The 21573-nt window shown below is 36.6% G+C and overlaps 1 protein-coding gene and 1 long non-coding RNA gene across 5 annotated transcripts in view; one reads left to right on the top strand and one right to left on the bottom strand.

Annotated features, from left to right (window-relative positions):
* The window catches only part of LOC122700670, a 118374-nt gene extending 115762 nt beyond the window's left edge, over positions 1-2612 (bottom strand). Inside the window, exon 1 of the long non-coding RNA XR_006342859.1 lies at positions 2525-2612. This is a non-coding gene — a long non-coding RNA (uncharacterized LOC122700670). The remainder of the gene's footprint in view (positions 1-2524) is intronic.
* A 50-nt stretch (positions 2613-2662) lies between these two features.
* On the top strand, positions 2663-17579 carry NUDT12 (nudix hydrolase 12). 4 transcript variants are annotated; one of them, XM_043913740.1, is made up of 7 exons: positions 2663-2824; positions 5521-5732; positions 6277-6866; positions 10689-10856; positions 12122-12235; positions 14365-14564; positions 15519-17579. In XM_043913740.1, exons 2-7 carry the CDS (start codon positions 5527-5529, stop codon positions 15627-15629), a joined length of 1389 nt encoding a protein of 462 aa, XP_043769675.1. In that variant the 5' UTR covers positions 2663-2824; positions 5521-5526; the 3' UTR covers positions 15630-17579. The 4 variants fall into 4 exon arrangements, with proteins under 4 accessions (XP_043769675.1, XP_043769676.1, XP_043769678.1 ...); XM_043913741.1 differs by having other exon boundaries at positions 2665-2773; XM_043913743.1 differs by having other exon boundaries at positions 2696-2906.
* The last annotated feature ends 3994 nt before the right edge of the window (positions 17580-21573 follow it).

Below are 21573 nucleotides of genomic sequence, written 5' to 3'. Positions count from 1 at the left end.
GATCCTATAAACTGTTGCACACCAGGCTCCTCTGTCCCTGAGATTCTCCAAGAAAGAACACTGGAGTGGGCTGCCATTTCCTTCTCCATCATGAGTTCATAAACATACTTAAAAACTAGAAGGTGACAAGAGAATTAACACATTCTGCAAACTAGGAAATACAGGAGAAAATCACCATTTACCTTACTCTTCCTATAAAAACTGTACAAATATTTAATGGTGTAAAGTTCATTATTATAAAAGAATTTGTTAGTAAATGAAGAATTAATGATCAAACAAGATTACCATTTTGTAACTCTTAATGAAATGAACTGATACTTTTGGACTGTGATGCTGGAAAAGACTCTTGAGAGTCCTTGGACAGCAAGGAGATCAAACCTAATCAATCCTAAAGGAAATCAACCCTGAATATTTTCATTGGAAGGACTGATGCTGAAGCTCCAATATTTTGGCCACCTGCTGCAAAGAGCCAACTCATTAGAAAAGACCCTGATGCTGGGAAAGATTGAGGGCAAGAGGAGAAGGAGTGACAGAGGATGAGATGGTTGGATGGCATGACTGACTCAAAGGACGTTAAGTTTGTGTGAACTCCAGGAGATAGTGAAGACAGGGAAGGCTGGTGTGCTGCAGTTCATGGGGTCACAAAGAGTTGGACACAACTTAGTGACTAAACAACAACAGCAATGAAATAATGGACATAGACAGCAAACATCAATGGCTGCTAAAACTAATAGCTGAAGAGGTGACAAGAAAATTTATGTTGTTTATCATAAACTTTATCAGGTGGACAACATCTGAACCCAATAACCAAATCATAACATGACAGAAAGATAACCAGATAGTGAATGCTTCTTAAAGCTATGCAGTGGGAAGTAAACAATAACACCTATGAAGTCTTTTCCAGGGGAAAAAAAAATCCTGCAAACTGAATAATCCTGTAGATTTAACTATCAGTTTACAAAAAAAAACAGAGAGAGAGCGAGAAAGGACATCATGTGTATCCATACAATTTGCAAAATTCAGAATGTGTGAAATTCTACAGAATCATTATTTTTTAACAAATAGACTGTGATGGCAAAATGAAAGGGGAATCTACAGATTGAAAAACACAAAATGTAATGTGGATACCTTTTTTAGGTCTTGATTTTAGCAAATCAATTGTAAAAATATAGAATAAAATTTAAGACAAAGTTGACATTGAATGTCTCCTTTATGATATTACAATACTGTTAACATTTTAGTACTAATCATATTGCAATAATGTTCTTTTTAAAAGCCCTTTTATAATTTAGATATATTCATAATTCCAGAAAGCTTAACCTTAAATACTTATCAATAAAATAATATGATGTCTGGAATTCACTTTAAAAGAATCCAAAGGACTGGAAGGAAGACTATGTATTAATCACCAGGGGATCTTCCTTACCCAAACATCGAAACCTGGTCTCTTGGCACTGCAGGCAGAGTCTTTAAGGTCTGAGCCACCAGGGAAGCCCCAAGAATACTGTTGTGGGTAGGTATTCCCTTCTCCATGGGATCTTTCCGACCCAGGGACCAAACCGGTGTCTCCCATAATGCGGACAGATTATTCACCGTCTGAGGCACCAGGGAAGCCCTTATTTACACTAGTTGATTAATACAGATGTGTTTGTTAACTTACTTAAGATATGTATGAATACAGAGATTGGGTATTCCAAGTGAGTTGATTAAATTTAGTATTTCTGATCTCCTGCCTCATCGTTAAAATCATTAAAGACTGAAAACAACTACTCAGAGAAAGAAACATAGAACAAAGTTAGAGAAAAAAAAAGCAGTTATGAAAGTATAATGTGAGTGGGCACGCAAAAACTTCACTGAAAAAAGAAGTAACTCCCAATGTCTACAATAGGGGCGGGAAGCAATGCTCTACCTCGAGACTCCTTATCTGTTACCGAATGCCAAGGGTGCAAGTTAGTAAAGGAAAAAAAAAGACACCTAATCTGGGAATTAGAAGGCTAACAATGCCGAGCTTTGTAAATCACAAATCACTTAACCTGCGTAAGTTCTGGAACATGACAACACAGCAAATTAAATAATAACAGCAACAATAATAATTGCATTGCATGTACTAGCTGTAGACCTCACACTTGTCTTAAGGTGTTTGCATATTTTATCCTTAAACTTCACAGCAACCCAAGGTGATGGTGTGGGCGACTGACGTTAACTTTTTAGATGCGTACTGAATGAGGTAGGCATCAATTCATGGGACCATTTCTCAAAAGAGGAGACTGAGGGTCGGAGGCCAACGACTCGTTTAAGGTTCTACACTGGAACGACTTGGTCCAGCCAATATTCCACGTTTGTTTAAACACGAAAGAATGCTTTGAACACTCCAACGCACTGAACTATACATGAAAGAAGCTTGTGGGAGCTGAGTGTGAAATTCTGGAGAACTCAAAACCGTTCCCACAGACCTACAGGTTTTCGTCGCTTTACACACCTCGGTCCCACCGGGGAAAACAAAACAAAACAACCCTTCACTCACCGCTAGGAAGCCTGTCCTCACAGGTGGACTTCAAGCCCTGGCTTCCCAACGCCTCCACCCGCCAGGCCCCAGCCTTCTCGCATCTTCGGTGTGTGACCTTCGAACTACATGTCCCATAAAGCCGTGCGCAGACACCTGCCCTTCACCGGAAGTCGGCGAGGCTCCATCCGGCGGCGGGCAGAGGGAGTGTGGGGTTTCCCCGGCTCTTGGACTGCAAACCCTGGTGTCTGTTACCCTGGTCACCTGTGGGTTAGTAGCAGCAGCGGCGAGTTGGCGGGTCCAGGGCCCCTTCTGGAGCTGGTAACCAGTTCTCTGTGCTCTTTCCGTCTCCGCGCTGACGGGCCCTGCGCTGCTGGGTGGTGTGGCGCAGCCTCGCGCTAGGGTGCGGACGCAGGTGTGGACTTAAGAGCCTGGGCTTCCGGGAGGGGCCTGGGCGCGCAGCCGACCCAGCACAGTCTCTGAGGTGGGGGGATTCGCTGTGGGTTCACTTCACTTATCTTTAAAGAACTCTCACAGTCCTGGCACGGAAACAGACGTTCAAGGAACTTAGAGACGCTGGAGAGACCGTGCATGGGGCGGGGAGGGGTGCGTTTGGTAGGTGAGCTGGCCCTCAGGAATGCCCCAGAAATTCGGGTCGGTGACCGCAGTGACAAAGCTGTTTGTGAGGTCTGCCCTGTCTCTTGAGCCATGTGGCCTTGGACCAGTCAGGGGCCCTAGTCCACACATCCATAAAACTGGGTGATGGTTTTGCTCAAAGTGTAAGATCCTTTAAAGTAAAGATTCTATAAAACCGTCTCTGAGGATCGTCCATATTCTTGGAAAGCAAGGGCAGCATTTAGCTAAGTGAATCACCTCATCCTGCCTTCAAACACCCTGTCTTCACAAGAACCTGAGGAGAAATGAAAAAGTAAATCGAACAGTAGAGCTGGACTTTAGACTTCTGTGTGCTCTTCTGGAACGAGTAATGGTTCTGTTTCTAGATGGCTTTTCTTGCGAGAAAGCATAAGAGGGGAAAGTATATATTTTCTACTCTTTTCTCCTGAAAATACTGTATGCATAAGCATTGCACTGTGGGTAATGAATGGTACTGTATTTTTGGAGGCCAATTTTGCAGTCAACCGGGAGTGAGTGGACTGTGGAGAAAGTGAGAAAGTGACCATGACTTAAATATTGCATATAGTAAGCCATACTGTTTGAGTAAACTCCGGGAGTTGGTGTTGGACAGGGAGGCCTGGTGTGCTGCGATTCATGGGGTCGCAAAGAGTCGGACAGGACTGAGCGACTGAACTGAACTGAAGCCATACTGAAGAACCTGGATGATATGATTTTAAGGAAAAAGCAATTTCAAAGGGAAAACCATACATGAGTCAGTATACAGCAGTACAAAATAAAATCCTGAAAAGTAGGTTCTGTTATTCATAATATTTTTAATGCATTTAGAAATCTTAATATGAAGAGAATAGTGAAGTAAATTCTAGGGTAAATCAAAAGAAATGAATTGTTTTCTAATCCAGAAGTCACCCCTCCTAATTTAAGTTGTATAGAGCATTTCAGTATTTTGTTTCTAGTCCTGTGAGTAGTTTTAGCCTATTTGTAGGTAGCAGAAAGATAATAAACAGGTAAAGTGAACAGACACAAATAAGAAAGTTAATCTCCAGCCCATTTTTTCCTTTAAATATTGTCATGCTGTTACTGCTTGACAGTTGATAAACAAAATTGCAGTCAGAACCTTAAAGACAACTGCTGTAAAAAATTATGGATTATGTAACCTTTCTTTCTTTATAGTGTCAGTAGATTATTCTCAGAAGGTAGAAACCTAGTTAGAATCCCAAATCTTTTCTTAATAGAATTTCACAGAAAAAAAAAATCATACCTTAAAAAAAAAGTACTTTGAGGAATTCATAGACAACTGAAATATGATCCATTTCCCTTCAAAATTATGCCCTACCACATTCAGCCCACAATTAGGAAGCATTTATTAGAGGATATGGAACAATTAGTTTTGATCCCTGGGTCAGGAAGATCCTCTGGAGAAGGGCATGGCAACCCCCGCCATTATTCTTGCCTGGAGAATCCCATAGAGAGAGGAGCCTGGTGGGCGGCAGGCAGTCCATGGGGTCCAACAGAGTTGCACATGACTCAAGCAACTTGGCATGCACACATGCACACGCACATAGAACAATTCTTTCTTACTGAAGTAACAGGGTGACAAAGCAGACAAAGTTAATGATTTTAAAAGCTTCTGTGATTCAAGGATAGACAAAGTGACTGATAGAACAGTGTCTAATAATAGATCCAAAATATATGGTCATCTCATTTATGACAAGTATAATACTGCAATATAATGGGACAAAGACAATAAATTTGAGAATGACCCTGACTCAAATGGATTTTATCTATTGGGATAAAAATGTATCGTGACCCCTACCTCACATCATGAGCAAAAATCAATCCCTGATGGATTAAATCAATCCCTGTGAAAGGTAAAGCAATAAGTTTTTTTCACATGAAACCTAATTCTTTCAATAGGATCATTATTTCCCTGAGAGGACAGATCTGTTTCTAGTATCATTTAATCTAAGAGAATACTGCTTGTCATCTGCTAAAAACACCTGCCTTATTTCTATCTACTGTAACTCCTCTCATGCCCTGATCTGTATTGAAGTCCCTCTGGTTTGCCTACAATACACTTTCCTGTTTGTCATATCTTTTACCTTACCCTCCCTCCCACTGATGTCACTCCCTTCAACAGTTTTCCGCCAAAGTTCTTTATACATTATTTTATACATCCCTCATATTGAATTACATTTAACATTCTCAACTGATGACAGTTTTTAAGTGTATCCTGTGATGACACTTGACAGTTACCTTTTTAAGAGTAAATTGTTTTAGAAACCATAACTAATGTTCTGATTCTATCAGCACTCTGATAATGTTCAATCACTGATACAAGAAAGCAATTGTAAATGAGTTTTTTCCTATTTTCCTCTTTTAAGGAAGAGATGTCTTCTGTAAAAAGAAGTCTGAATCAAGAAATAATATCCCAGTTTCACTATTCAGCTGCAGAAGGAGATATTGCCAAGTTAACAGCAATACTCAGTCATTCTCCATCTCTTCTCAATGAAACTTCTGAAAATGGCTGGACTGCTTTAATGTATGCTGCAAGGAATGGGCACCCAGATGTTGTCCAATTTCTACTTGAAAAAGGGTAAACGTTTTAGGCTGTGCCACCTGAAGAGTGTCTGGTTTAATTTCTGGATTATGTATTTTCTTTTAAATTTTTCATGTAGCTATATTTATAACATTGGGCTTGTAAATAACTCACTGAACAGTCTTGTTATATAATAGCATAATTTCTAATTTAAAACTTAACTTTTCTAATTGGGGAATTAACTTTTCATACTTAATAGCCAAGCAGTTAATGAGTTAATCTAATTTTTTTCCAAAATAAAAATGTAAATCTGCCCACTATGACTACTGAAAACTCATTGTAAAAATTTAATATCTCCTTACAGCACATAAAATCTATGCTTTTTATTTTATAAATAATCTTCCAGAAATTTTAAACATCCACTGTCTCTAACTTTTAATCATTTATGATTGGTTTTTAACCTTTCCATTAATATATTATGTTCTAAAACAAAAATAAATTATGTAATTATTAAATGGACTATTGTGTACATCTAGAAAATTTTATCGTAATAAATACTGAAGAAAATGTTTGCTATTTTATTTTTTGCTTCCATCCATAGGTGCGACAGATCCATTGTCAACAAATCAAGGCAGACTGCACTGGATATAGCTAAATTTTGGGGTTATAAGCATATAGCTAACTTATTAGCTAATGCTAAAGGTGGGAAGAAGCCTTGGTTCCTAACCAATGAGGTGGAAGAATGTGAAAATTATTTTAGCAAGACACTACTGGACCGGAAAAGTGAAAAAAGAAATAATTCTGACTGGCTGTTAGCAAAAGAAAGCCATCCAGCCACAGTTTATATCCTTTTCTCAGATTTAAATCCCTTGGTTACTCTAGGTGGCAATAAAGAAAGTTTTCAACAGCCAGAAGTCAGGCTTTGTCAGCTGAACTACACAGATATAAAGGATTATTTGGCTCAGCCTGAGAAGATCACCTTGATTTTCCTTGGAGTAGAACTTGAAATGAAAAAAGAGTTTTTTAATTATGCTGGGGAATTCTCAAAAGAAGAAGAAGATGGGTTGGTTGCCTGGTTTGCTTTAGGTATAGATACTGTTGCTGCTGAAGAATTTAAGCAAAGGCATGAAAATTGTTATTTTCTTCATCCACCAATGCCAGCTCTTCTGCAATTGAAAGAAAAAGAAGCTGGTAGGAAGTGAACACTTGTTTACTTGTATTGGTAATAATCTGGTTTTGGGTACTGGATTGCAATTGCATGTATCTGCAATTTCTAGGAAGCACACTTTTTCCAGGAAGCAATGAACTTAGGCTGTCTTCAGTAGAAACTTCCTGAAGTTCTTACCCTAGAGGACTACTCTTCTGGGTGGTAACAGCAGTTTTAATCAGCCAAGATTAGTTTCCCCAGAATTAACCCTAATGCATGCTGTTTTCATTTCATTGTTCAGTGAATGATTATTGAGTGCCTGAAACATGCTGGCAAAGACCTTGACTATTTTGCTTTGTTTTCCGTTGCCTTTTATACCAGTTCACACGGGGTCATATATATCATGCTAAGAAATGAGGGATTTTATCCTAAATTCCATTTAAATGTTATAATTTGGCCTGTGTTTAAAAAAAAAAAAATCACTCTAGCTGCTTTGTAGCTCATGAACTGTAGATAGTTAAGTGTGGAAGTCCAGAATCCTGTTAAGAGGAGGTTGAAGATTACAGTAGCCCAGGTAAGAGAATGCAGTGACTTGGGTGAGTGGAGTAGAGAGAAAGGGAGAGTTTTGAAATATTACAGAGGTAGAACTGATAGGGCTTGAACAGTAGGTTAAGACTTATAAGTGAGAGAGAGAAAGAGAGATAATAGTAACATAGACTACAGCCTGAGTTGTTAGGATGATAGTAGGGGAGATGGAGGAAAAGTGATACAGTCAAGGTATATTTTGAAGAGAAAATCAGCAGTACTTGTGAATGGAGTGGGTGTGTTATAATAATGAAGTGAGAGAGTAAGAAGGACTGCTAAGTTTGAAACTTTAGTCACTTGGTAGATACTAATAAGCTTTATTGATAAAATAATACAGAGTCGTGGGTAGAGCAAGGGAAGCAGGACAGACTTGAAGTAAATAAATGAAGATTTTATCTTTGAGCATGTTAAGTTTTACTGAAGGGAAACAGAATCTGGAACAAAGAGGAAAGAACTAGAATATATCTGTATGAAAGTCATCAACACAATGGTGGTGTTTAAATCCCAGGAAACTTTCACATTACATAAAAAGTTGAGAGCAAGCAAGAAGGAGAACCTGAGAATTACCTGAATCCCCCTGAGTTTCAGAGGTCAGATAGGAGAGGAGCTATTAAAGATGATGTTGATAGTATGGCCACAAGTAAGAAGTAACAGAAGAATGTGCTCATAGCAAACAAGAGAACAAAGTGTTTCTTGGAGTTACTAGTCAAGTATATTGAATGCCACGGAGAGTGAGTAAGATGAAGATAAAGAATTTTTTTTAAGAGCCTTTAGTTTGATAATATGAAGCTGTTGGTAATTTGACGAGAGGAGTGTCAGTGAAATAGGAGTAGAAGGTATACTACGGTAGACTGAAGAGTTAATGGGAGGTGAGAAAGAGGTCACTTGTCAGTGTCCACTTTGCCTTAGGTAACCTGGCAGGCTCTTCCAGAGACCTCTTAGACACTCATCTCAACATCTGGAGTGTTATGTTTTATTCTGTAGATCTGTGGGAAAAACACTATGAGTTTAAAATTTCTTCTCTTTGAAGCTGTATATGTAATTACAAGTTCTTAAAAAAAATAGTAAGGAAACTGAGGCTCTTTTACTCAGCTGCTGTGTAACCTTATATAGATCCTCTGTGTGCCTCAGTTTCCTACTCTCAAAAATGAGGACAATAATGGTACCTACATTATTCAGTTCAGTCGCTCAGTCGTGTCCCAACTCTTTGTGACCCCATGAACCGCAGCACACCAGGCCTCCCTGTCCATCACCAACTCCCGGAGTCTGCCCAAACCCATGTCCATTGAGTTGGTGATGTCATCCAGCCATCTCATCCTCTATCATCCCCTTCTCCTCCTGCCCCCAATCCTTCCCAGCATTAGGGTCTTTTCCAATGAGTCAGCTCTTCTCATCGGGTGGCCAAAGTATTAGAGTTTCAGCTTCAGCATCAGTCCTTCCAATGAATACCCAGGACTGGTTTCCTTTAGGATGGACTGGTTGGATCTCCTTGCAGTCCAAGGGACTCTCAAGAGTCTTCTCCAACACCACAGTTCAAAGGCATCAATTCTTCGGCACTCAGCTTTCTTTATAGTCCAACTCTCACATCCATATATGACCACTGGAAAAACCATAGCCTTGACTAGACGGACCTTTGTTGACAAAGTAATGTCTCTGCTTTTTCATATGCTGTCTAGGTTGGTCATAACTTTCCTTCCAAGGAGTAAGTGTCTTTTAATTTCATGGCTGCAGTCCCCATCTGCAGTGATTTTGGAGCCCAAAAAAATAGTCAGCCACAGTTTCCACTATTTCCCCATCTATTTGCCATGAAGTGATGGGACCAGGTGCCATGATCTTAGTTTTCTGAATATTGAGCTTTAAGCCAACTTTTTCACTCTCCTCTTTCACTTTCATCAAGAGGCTCTTTAGTTCTTCTTCACTTTCTGCCATAAGGGTGGTGTCATCTGCATATCTGAGATTACTGATATTTCTCTCGGCAATCTTGATTCCAGTTTTGTGCTTCCTCCACCTACATTATAGTGTTGCTCCAAACATAAAATAAATGATGTATGTTAAGATCTTTGCTGAGTGCTTGACACATAGTAAGTACTCAATAAATGTTAGCTTTTCTTACTGTAATGAGAGTGAAATAATGGAGGTACTTTGAGGTAAGTTACATATTACAGAGTAACAGAGCAGGCAGATATTTAATGTTGCCTAGGTTCATTGAATGTCACTGTTACATTTGTTTTAATTTATGGCTTATTCATTTTTCCCAAGTTAAAACATTATTGCTATTTATGGTTATTTTATTTCAAAATCCTAGACCAAATACTCTATTTTAGGGGAGAGAAGTTTTGTCAGGCAAATGAAATGTAGCTTTTCTACTCTTATTGCCCCAGTTTTGTTATTTTTGGTCAGGCCATATTATTTTTTGAAGTATCAGGGTAAAGGTTGTAGACAGGGTGTACATAGTCTTAAGATTTATTCCAATAAGCATTTTTGTCATAAACAAAGTTAATCACAAGAGTTGTAAACACAATATTTTAAAAATATTCTATGTACTTCCCAGTTATAAACAGAATATGTTCCACAATGACACACACCAGTACTGTCTTAGGCACCAAGGAAAGTAGATATAGATTCCTACGTTTCCTAGTAATACTTCATTTGTGGTCCAAATCTAACTTAGGAACTGTCTTCATAGTGTATTTTTATGAAAGTCACTATCGTAAAGTCTTCCCTGGACTTCCCTGGTGGCTCAGACGGTAAAGTAAGTGTCTGCCTATGATGTGGGAGACCCGGGTTCAATCCCGGGGTCAGGAAGATCTCCTGGAAAAGGAAATGGCAACCCACTCCAGTATTCTTGCCTGGAAAATCCCATGAACCGAGGATCCTGGTGGGCTACAGTCCATGGGATCACAAAGAGTTGGACACAACTGAGAGACTTCACTATTGTAAAGTCAGTATACACTAGAATCGTGTATATCCAAAATTTACAAATCACCTATGGTAAAAGCCTAAACTTATACAGTGTATATGGATGTTTGTACATCCATCTTATATGAGAGTTTTATTTCATTAGTCCAAATGAAAGGTAAATCTAATTTTCATTTATCATCTGTAGAACTAAATCTTTTAAAAGACATATACAGATTAAAAAAATAGGAAAACTAAAACCTTTGATCACACACCTACAATACAGTACATGTCTTTATTATGACTTAAGAATGTTCTTTCCTTATGTATTAATGTGTTTACCATTTGTCATAGAATTAAAGCTTCTTTTGCTCCTGTCATAGGAGTTGTAGCTCAAGCAAGATCTGTTCTCGCCTGGCACAGCCGGTATAAGTTCTGCCCAACCTGTGGAAATGCAACTAAAATTGAAGAAGGTGGCTATAAAAGAGTATGCTTAAAAGAAGACTGTCCTAGTCTCCATGGTGTTCACAATACATCATACCCAAGAGTTGGTAAGCCTTTTACAGTGAAATCTTAGCCATCTGGAAACCTTAGGGAATGAGACATTCTGGAAAGATAAGATTTTGAGTTGCTAAGGAGCTTTGCCTTTTTATTAAAAGCATATTTAATTTAACCATTAAGACTATAAGTACTAAAGTATTACCTAATTTGGTGACTTTTAAGTAAAGGACATTGTACATAACTGGCCATTTCTTAACCTTGGGTTAATCAGCATGAATTTGATGTGTTGAGGTACAGGATTTCAAAAGCCCACCATCTGGGTCCATTTAGTGAACAGAGGAAAAAAAAACAAAAACACCCTAACAGCCCAGTACCTGCTTGTGGCATCACCAAAACAGCCTGGAGCTAGCTTCTCCTTCCTGCTGGTGTCTGCCTCTGCCTTCTCTCTCCCAGTCGCTGCTTTGAGTTGGCTGTGGAATTGGAAATCTGATAACCTAGCCCTTTAAAACTGTGCAAAAAAGGACAGACCCAGCCACATCTGAGGGGGTCTCCTGGGAGTAAAGCGCATGGCCTAGTGACAGGCGTTTGCTGCTCAGAGCATTTCACATTTGATTACTGATCCTCAGTCATAATCTAGTGAGGTGAACTCACTGAATTAGTGACTTCTCAAATCATTCCGGAAGTCACTAATGCAGTGAATATTATTTAAATAAGTTAATTTTTTAATGGCTTAAACTTAACCGTCAAGCCATATTAGCTTTTAAAAACGCTTTGTTAAGGATGAGAAGGGGGCGACAGAATGAGATGGTTGGGTAGCATCACCAACTCAGTGGACATGAGTTTGAGCAAACTCTGAGAGACAGTGAAGGACAGGAAAGCCTGGCATGCTTCAGTCCATGGGGTCACAAAGAGTCAGACACGACTTAGTGACTGAACAACAAACAACAACAAGGATTGGAATGGAAGGAGAGATTTACTATGGTAAAATATGAATTTTCTCCATGCTATGTATTAGTTATTTGAACTTCTTTATTATTAAAAAAATAAGCCTAGCATACTGTAAATATACAATAAGTGTTGCTATTAAGATGAGAAAGAAGACAAAAATGGCCTTTCTTTAGCTTTCTGACAATATTCTATGCAATTTCCCTGAAATACTGTCTTTAGGCAGATAGAAACCACCTCTTGTAACTAGACAAAAGTCTTGTTCTTACAGGAGGTATATACATTTGTATTATCCTATTAGACAGTGACTTTACACAATGGGTCTAAATTGTTTTTTCCTGTCATTCATACATCTGATTTTTTTAAACAGATCCAGTGGTAATCATGCAAGTTATTCATCCTGATGGGACCAAATGTCTTTTAGGCAGGCAGAAGAGATTTCCTCCAGGCATGTTTACTTGCCTCGCTGGATTTATTGAACCTGGTGCGCCTTTTCTGTATAATTTTTATAGTTATTTCTATTTAACTTATGATTTCTAAATAAAAACTTTGGACAGCATTTGAAAAGTAATCTCTGACAAACTATCATGTTATAAAACTGGAGTATTTTTAAGTATTTTCTGTGTTTTAAATAATATAATTTTTGTTGTTACTAGTGGAATAGTTACATCTGTTTTAAAAAAATTCTTTGCTTTTTCATATATTGCTCTTACCGAAGGCATCACTTCCTTCTGTACTAGACTCAGTTGTCACCTTTTCAGAGAGACTTTCCCAGATGGCACCAAGTATAAATTAGTTAAGCCCATATCCTACACTCACAGTCCCTGTTATCCAGTCTGGCTTTTCCCTAGAGCACTCATCACACCTAACAGGGTATATGTGTAAGTATGTATTTACTTATCTACCTTTCTTTCTATTTATTTATTATTTGCTAGTGCCAGAAAGTCAGTTCCGTAAAGGCAAGGACTTTGTTTTATTTATTGCTGTATCCCAAACCCTTAGAGCATACGCCTCATATGTTGTAGAAATTCAATAAATATTCAATAAATATTCGTGGAATAAATGAATATATCTAATTAGTACATGTTTAATCTCAATTTCCAGTATCAATCTACACTTACAGTACTAAACATATGAACTTTTGCAAAGGCTTTCTGTATATTAAATCATATCATCCTCATACAACTTTACGTAGTAGATACTATTTCACCATAGGGGCTGAATAACTTGCCCAGGAACAAGCAGCTAGTAGGTGATAGGACAGGCATTCAAACCTGGGCAGTTTGGCTCTAGGTCCGTGCTCCTAATTACTATGCTGCCTCTAGTAGCTCTAGGTCATTTTTTTAACTGCTGTGTAGAATCCCATTTATGAGTATTCCACAATTCATTTATCCATTCTGCTATAAGCTTTTGCTGTTACCAGCAACACTGCAGTGAATATTCTTGACCTATTCCTTGTGCACATTTGGCCTCCACAGGTTGTATATCCAAGAGTAGGGCTGCCAGCTCGTAGACTATGAGCATCTTAATCTTTCCCACATATTGCCAAGTTGTTTTCTGAAACGTTCCTGCCAGCTTACACTGCCTCTGGAAGTACATGAAATGTCTGTTATTCCTCATCTTTACAGAGTTAGAAATATCAGGATTTTTATTTGCTATTCTGATGGGTATGAAGTAGTATGTTATTGTAGTTTTAACTTTTATTTCCCTGCTGATGAAGCATCTTTTTCAGATGTATATTAGGCATGCAGTTTCTTTTCCCCTGAATTTTATATTTTATAGTCTTTGTTTTTGTTTTGGTTGTTTAATCTTTTTTTCTTATTGATTTTAGGGTTTTTTTAATATGCACTGTATGCTAATATTTATTTAGGTTTGGTCTAGCAGATATGCTAATCTATGAGTTATCTTTTCAATATTTTTTATAAACATAAATTAATTTTTATATAGGAAATTTACCAATCTGTTTGAAATAGAAAGCTATATTTAAATAACAGAATATTTCTAAACTTTCAGATAAACTTACAAATTATTCCATTTATTCTAATTCTTAATTTCAATAAATCAGAAATATAAATTCATTTATAGGCATCACTTTATTTTATCATAGCTGGGTCAGTAATTATCTAGAGAATAATTATTTGGAAAGAGAAAATGAGTTTCATTTTATGCTGTTTTTAAACTTTTAGTGTTATTTGGTTTTTAACTCTTTGGAAAAGTGTTATCTGTAGTAGTTGTTTGACAGCATAAGAAAAATGTTTCAAGATTTTAGTGAGGAAAATGTTAGCCAGATACACCAGATAATACATAAAAAGTTTGCATAGTGTTTAGCCAATAATAAGTAGGTACTAGATATTTGTAGATGTTACAATTTTTTAAATGTAACAAATTTAGACCTTTAAGAAATGAAAAGTTTCCTGGCATTTTGATTCTATATGTAGTCATATATTTAAAAAGTAATGTTTCTTAAATTCCAATCTACTTTTAGACTTCTGCTTTCTGATTCTATGAATTGGGTTTCTGTCCAAAGTGATTTTCAAAGGTTTGAACCATTTGGAGCACAAAATGTCCAGCGCACGTTCATCAGCTACTTGTTCTTTTGCCCCATTTGATTAGGGGAGACAATAGAAGATGCTGTCCGGAGAGAAGTAGAAGAGGAAAGTGGAGTCAAGGTGGGCCATGTTCAGTATGTCTCTTGTCAACCGTGGCCAATGCCCTCCTCCTTAATGATTGGTTGCTTAGCTGTGGCAGTGTCTACAGAAATTAAAGTTGACAAGAATGAAATAGAGGATGCCCGCTGGTTCACTAGAGAACAGGTAAAGTTCAATTTAATTTCCTTCTCCTATTGATTGTTCTCTGACTGTATTGGTTTGGGCATGTAGCAAGGATACATGTTTTCAACAAGTTGAGTGAGTGGCTATGGCCCCCTCATCATTCATGGATTACGCCGTAATTGATGTGTCCTATGTAACTCCTGCTGTGAGACACTCCTAGTAATGATGAGTCTGTGCCAGTTTCTTATTTCAGATGCTGTTCCCTGAGATTAATGATCCTTTCAGTGGCCTTAAAATGAGTGCTCATTATTTCAAATGAGAAGCAGGAATATTATTATTAGACATAGTTTATAGTGTTGAAACAAGTAACTCAAAAAATATCAGTAAAACTGCATAAAAGTTTTGAAAACTTCTTGACCCTTTTAAATGTACTTGACAAGACTGATACAACTGTTTAACAAAGATAGACTCAGGACTTCTTAAAACTCTCCTTAAGTGATACAGTGAAAGATCAATTACTTGTCTATGTCTTGTATAACTCAGTGTCTTTGTATAGAAGACAGAGGGGTACACTACAGTGGTGATAACCTGAAATCCTTTGTCACTTTACCTTCACAAAATTAGTTTTATTTTATGCTCAACCTCAAAAAGTAGAAATTAGACTTTTTTCAGAATTTGATAAAAGGGAATTTTTTTCTAAAAGTTCATTTTCACTTTGAAAATACGTGTGTAGCATATACTTTGTTCTTTCGTGACCTTATTTTCATCAGGAAAAATGCCTTTCTGAAATATTTTTAAAATTGAATCACTAACTCAATGAAGCAGCTAAAAATACTGTACTGAATTTTGCATGTTGAATATGGATGTTATTACTTTCTCCTTTTGTTATTCACTGTGAAAGTCACTACATTTCAGTTGAGTTGTTTAAGCATAGAAATAGTATTTAAGTGTGATAGTTTTGAAATCCTAATAAATGTTATTGTGGTGTATTTTTAGGTTGTGGATGTTCTGACCAAAGGCAAGCAGCAGGCATTCTTCGTCCCACCGAGCCGAGCTATTGCACATCAGTTAATCAAACACTGGATCGGAATGAACCCCAATCTCTAAATCAAACAACTAAACTTTGACTATGTCTAATTGATTTCTAATCCTACTTATTCCTCAAGTGAGATTAGAAATGTTTAATGCTCTTTAGAATGTCAGATTTTGTTAAATCTGAGTCAGCATTCTCTGAACTTTTTTGAGGGGGTTGTGCTCAACAGTTTTTATCTCACAAAACTGTATCTCTAATAAGAGAAATCATGTTATAAAGAAGTAGATTCTAAAATGTAAATAAACCTAAATTCCATTGCCTCTTATAAGCATTAACTATTCACTAAAGTTCTTTTATGAAAAATGAGGCAAAATATTTTTAATGAATTTTAAGGTTAATTTTTAATGTTTTCATTATTATGAAGGTCCTTTTGGTTGTCATTGGCTCATTTTTGCTCACTTTACCATTGTGACCTACTTTTTTCTCCTGGTTCTATTGTTCTGTCAGTGACACTGTTACTGTGTTGCTACTAGTCTGTTTTGATCAGTGTTAAGAATTCCCTATTTTAACAACTCTATTAGTGATCAGTATACCACACCTTCAGGGAAGGAGAATTTAAGAGATATCATTGTATCTGGGATCCCCTTCTTAAACATAAAATTAATTAACATATCTATTTGTTAACTACACTCAAAGTTGTTTTTTAAGACAAATTAGGAGTCTCTTTTTTTTCTCCCTAAAATTAAACGTATTTGAAAGGAATTCTTTCCAAAGTCAGATATTAAATAATATCTCAGGTAGATTTATATATTAAATAAAATGGCTTATGTCCTTTTGTGATAAGGGAATGTATCTTCACTAGGAGAAAATTATATAATAATTATTAATAATGTTTATTAAACTCAAATACAGCATCTTGATTTTAGCCTTATTTCAACATTCTAAGAAGCATTTATACAGTAACTATATATACAGTAACTATATTTTAGAACTGAATCAGTAAGATTTTAAAGAAAGTAAATTGTAGTAGTTCACAGTTTTGTAACATAGAACTGTTATATTTCACAAGGCTATTTTGAAATTGTTTTAAAAGGTCTTTTATAAATGTATATATAATTTGACTCTTTACTATTCTATGGTAGAACTGAAAGAGAACTTAAAAACGATATATGTAGTTCACTGCCCTTTTTTTATAGATAAGGAAATCCTGAAAAGTGAACTTAATTAATTTATCCATTAAAGGTGAATTGATTAATTAATTGATGACAGTTACACAATTACTAGCTTTAATTGTTAATACAATTAATTATAATCACAATTAAGTAACTTAATTATTGATACAACAGTCTATACTGCACAATGCAGGATTCTCACTCTAATAGGAAGCAAAAACTATTACTGAAAGTAAATATGTAATAAAATAGAGGATGATAAGACTAAATTTAATTTACCAAATACTGTTAATTAAAATTTTAGGCACTAAAGTTCATTTAAATAAGTTAACTTTTCTAAACAAAACTTCATTTTACTAATGAACAATGATTTTCTTAGTAGTTGATGAAGATATTGATATTAGGACTTGAGACAAAATTCAAACTTATATAAGACATTTAGATACATAATAAGATTTGAACTACATAAGTATATAGAAAATGACGTGCCTTGATTATTATGAAATATAATGACTCCAAGTTCTGTTTTATCCCAAATGTAATTTTAATACTTATAGATTCTAAGATTACATCATAAAATTCTAGATTTTCATAATGTTAGGATAGCCAAGTAAAATATAAAGTATCAATAAAATATAAGTTTAGTTTTTGATATTTAATCCTATACTCAGGGAGAATCAATATCTAAGTAAATTATTGTTTTAATAATTATTCTTAAATTGCTAACCTCTGAGAGGTGGATAGTTACACATAAATAGAAGGACTAGCAAAGAAATACTAGAGACTCAAGTACCGTGATTGTGTCCTAATGAAAAGGAAGGTAACAATACATTAAAATATTTGTTTATTTTCTGTTTTGTGTGTCATGTGTGGTTTTTTAAATATGTTTTGATAAGTGTTTTTTGAAAAATGGAAAAAGCCAAATTTTAGTCACCTTCCTCTGTTTAGAATTAGTAGCTTGTAAACAAAAAGTACAAAAGCCTTTTACAAAGTTGCCATATTTGGAAGGCTTAATTTTTTATAATTTAAATGTATTTAATCTTTTTAATCTTACAACTGTCACATGTATTTGTATACATATATAATACATTTTATATATATATATTGTATATATATATATACACACACACAGAAACTTAACATATACACATGTACACATCCAGTAAATTTTATCTTCAGATTTAAAGTTACATATCTAGTCTGTCTATTTATATTACTCGTCTAACATTACCAGTCTTGGCATTTTTAATTTTTCATTTGGTTGGAAAAATGATTAAGTAACTTTTTCAAAAATAAGGTTAGGGACATGGATTAAGATAGAAAAGAATGAAGCAACAGAGGGTGAGACCATGAGATGGAAGGAGAAAGTATAAGTTTTAATAAGAAAAATAAATTCAATTAAAATCTTATAAACAACAGTAGACAGCTAATCCTAGAACTGTGTTGCTAATGCGTATATAGCAAAATACTAGGTGAGACTGTACTATAAAGCAAATCTATTAATTATTTACAATAAAATTCCCACAATGCAAATTTAATTAGGGATGAGAACCAGTTACTAGGTTCTAAATGTGTACGCGTGTGCGCGTGTCAGTGTGTTTGTGCAGGCTCACGCTCTCAAGAGGGTGAGATGGTTGGATGGCATCACTGACATGATGGACATGAGTTTGAGTAAACTCCGGGAGTTGGTGATGGACAGGGAGGCCTGGCGTGCTGCAGTCCATGGGGTCGCAAAGAGTCAAGACACAACTGAGCAACTGAACTGAATTGCACTGATGCTCGCAAGCTGGAGGTGATGAGTAAAATTTATGTGCTGGGCTTAAAACAGCCAGTTTTCTCTTAGCAGAAAAAGTATCTAGGACAAAGTAATCCAAAGGGCAAAATTAGGAGCTTCTGTCTTCAGATGTGAAAGATCTGAGTCTCGAGGCAAAACAGAAGTCCTTGCAAAGCGGTTGGAAAGGGAGGGCGGAAGAGTCTGACGTCAGTGCAGAGGTGAGGGCCGCTCAGTCAGGGGGCCACGCGCTTGGGAGCGCTGACACCCCAGGGGCCAAGAGAGGCCCAGAGCCACCGTGCGCTTTGAGGAGACCGGAATAATAACGTTGCTAAGAACATGCATCTTTAAAGAGAACCTCTTCAGTCAGGAGAGAACTGTAAAGGAGTTACTTGTGAAAATAAACGGTACCGAAAAGGATTTTTTTTTTCCCTACACTATACCTTGTCCTTTTTCTTCCCCGGACACTTGGGTAGAATTCAAAACAGCTTCTGAAACGCGGTGTGCAATTTATATTCTATCCAACAGAGTTTCCAAGTAATTCCATTTATTTGCCCAACGTAGAAATGGTCGCAAGGAAAGTTACGTGAGTAATGAGATAGCATGAGAAAAACGGGTCATCAGCAGCCTGAATTCTTTTATATGGGAAAAGCGTTTTCAACTATAAAGTAAAAATCTTGGTAATGTTGGTTGGCGTACCAGGCAAATACTGTTTTCACTGAAAGATACCCACATATTAATATAATTGTACTCATTGGTGGAAGTAGCAGTTGTAACTCGTCTTTATTCCTTCAAGAATGCATGTCACTTACTGCTAAGCAGATAACATCATACATTGGACAACAGATATTTCTCCTTTTCATGATTTCCATTATAATGATGCTTTTAAAACAAATCTTAAGTTTTTGCTAATGGATACACTTTTCTGAGGAAGTCTGATAAGAGACAAACCACCACAGAGAGGATGAAACGAGTGTCCTGACTTTCACTCCTGGGCTCATGGGAACTCCTTGTCTTAACCCTGATGGATTAAGAACATTCTCCTAACCACTTAATTCGGGAAGTAGTTTCATTTTTAGTAATGTGGAAATTAGACCCAGCAGTAGAAATGGAAAATAGTACTCATATCTATTTTAGAACAGAGAAGTAGACAAGTGATCCAGTCTGAAGCTTATTTTTGTTTACTTTTTATCCTGCCCATTTTACTCTAGCCTGAAATTACACTCTATTTAGAGCAGTGTGATGTTTTGAACACCTCAGTATAGTACCTTATAAATATTTATTACTGCTTTCAGATAGCAGTGAGCTGAAGTCATCTCCATCAATGGGGTAAAAACGATTTAAAATGCCATTTATCCAACAGCTTTGCTGCTAAGAGTTACTTTGCTTTTTTGCTTGGTTTACTTGTGTTTATAAAACAAGCTTAAATACTCCAGTGCCAAATAGTTTGGAGGACTTGGAACTCCAGAGAAAAGATGCCCCAACAATGTGCAAACTCAAATCTCAGGAGCCGTGCTGGTCCAGACCATCATCTGCTCTGCATTGTCATAGTGAGGGCTTCAGTGGGAATCTCACCAGGAGGGGGAAGCCAGTCGGAACACTGTGTGTTCTGGGGTAACAAGAGAAAACACAGACCTGTGTAGAGGTATCTAATTATTATTGTTTTTGAAAAATACTCTTACGTTGTACAAATTACTAGGCTTGTCATCCTGACCTTTTTATTTTCCCAGCCATTTTATACTTCCTTATGAGTAATACGCATATTTTTCATTCTGTTAGGATGATATATTCATCACATAAATGCTTTATTTTGTTTTTGGGCTTCCCTCGTGGCTCAGCTGGTAAAGAATCCACCTGCAAGGTGGGAAACCTGGGTTCGATCCCTGGGTTAGGAAGATACCCTGGAGAAGGGAAAGGCTACCCACTCCAGTATTCTGGCCTAGAGAATTCCATGGACTGTTGGACACGACTGAGCGACTTTCACTTCACTTCATATCATTAAAAGGGCACATAAGTCTCTTTGTTCAGTGTATCTGACATCAATATTAATAAATTATAAGTTCAATTTAAATCCAGTTTTCTGGACTTTGTAAAGGTTATTTTTTCCTGTTCTAGTATATTTCTAAGAATTACTATGGATCCCCTTTTTTGAAAAAGCTTCTAAGAAAACAACTCTAATTAGCTTCTCCTAATACTAATAATGTTTACATAGGCTTTACATAGAGAATAGTAACAATTATTTCATTTTATCCTTAACCCTATCAAATGAATATTAATATCATTATCCCTATTTTACATTTGGCTTAGAGGCATTAAATTTCTCATTCACACTGTTAATAAATAGGAGAGCCCACATTTGAATCCAAGTATTCCAGTCTACCAGAGCTATCTTACAAAATTTTTCCACTTACCAGAGCTATCTTAAAAAATTTTCTTAATAATGCTGCCTTCACAAAAGTACATCCAGTCTTGATTTCCTTTTTCAGTCCTTTAAAGTTCAGTTATTTTTCAGGTTAGGCCTTCTACCCTTGTTATTCTGCATATTTCTGCAAGATCTTTGCCTCTTGGCATCCAGATTTCTGTCTCCAGCTGTCTGTCAGACATACCTGCTTGGATATCTCAGAGCCTCCTAAATATTACATGTTTTAAAATTATCTTTGCTCTCAAGTATGTCCCTGCTTCTATAGCCCTATTTTAATAGTCTTGCAATGACTCAACATGGAACTTGGGGTATTGTTATCCTTAATTTGCCTACTTTATCCCTCGCCCTGCCCTTTTCCTACAGCAAACAGCCGCCAAATTCTATCCCTTTCACTTCTCCCACTACTTCAGGTTTTATTCCCAATCCAGTCTTCACATGACAGTCAAAGGAGATATTGATAACGGGCTGTCTTTTCTAGTCTTCCCCTTACTTAAAGTTCTTGAAACGATTTCCCTTTGGACAAAGAATAAAGTCCTATTTTCTTAGCATAATAATTAATCTCTGCAGTTTAAACTTTCATCACTTCCCTTTCTTCCAACCCCTCATATACCATAATGCATGTTCCTACGAAAGCCACAAGACACATCTTCTAA

The sequence above is a fragment of the Cervus elaphus genome, chromosome 9, assembly GCF_910594005.1.
Source record: "Cervus elaphus chromosome 9, mCerEla1.1, whole genome shotgun sequence".
Taxonomy (NCBI): Eukaryota; Metazoa; Chordata; class Mammalia; order Artiodactyla; family Cervidae; genus Cervus; species Cervus elaphus.
Note: the sequence above shows the minus strand (reverse complement) of the source record. Positions and strands in the feature narration are given on the sequence as shown.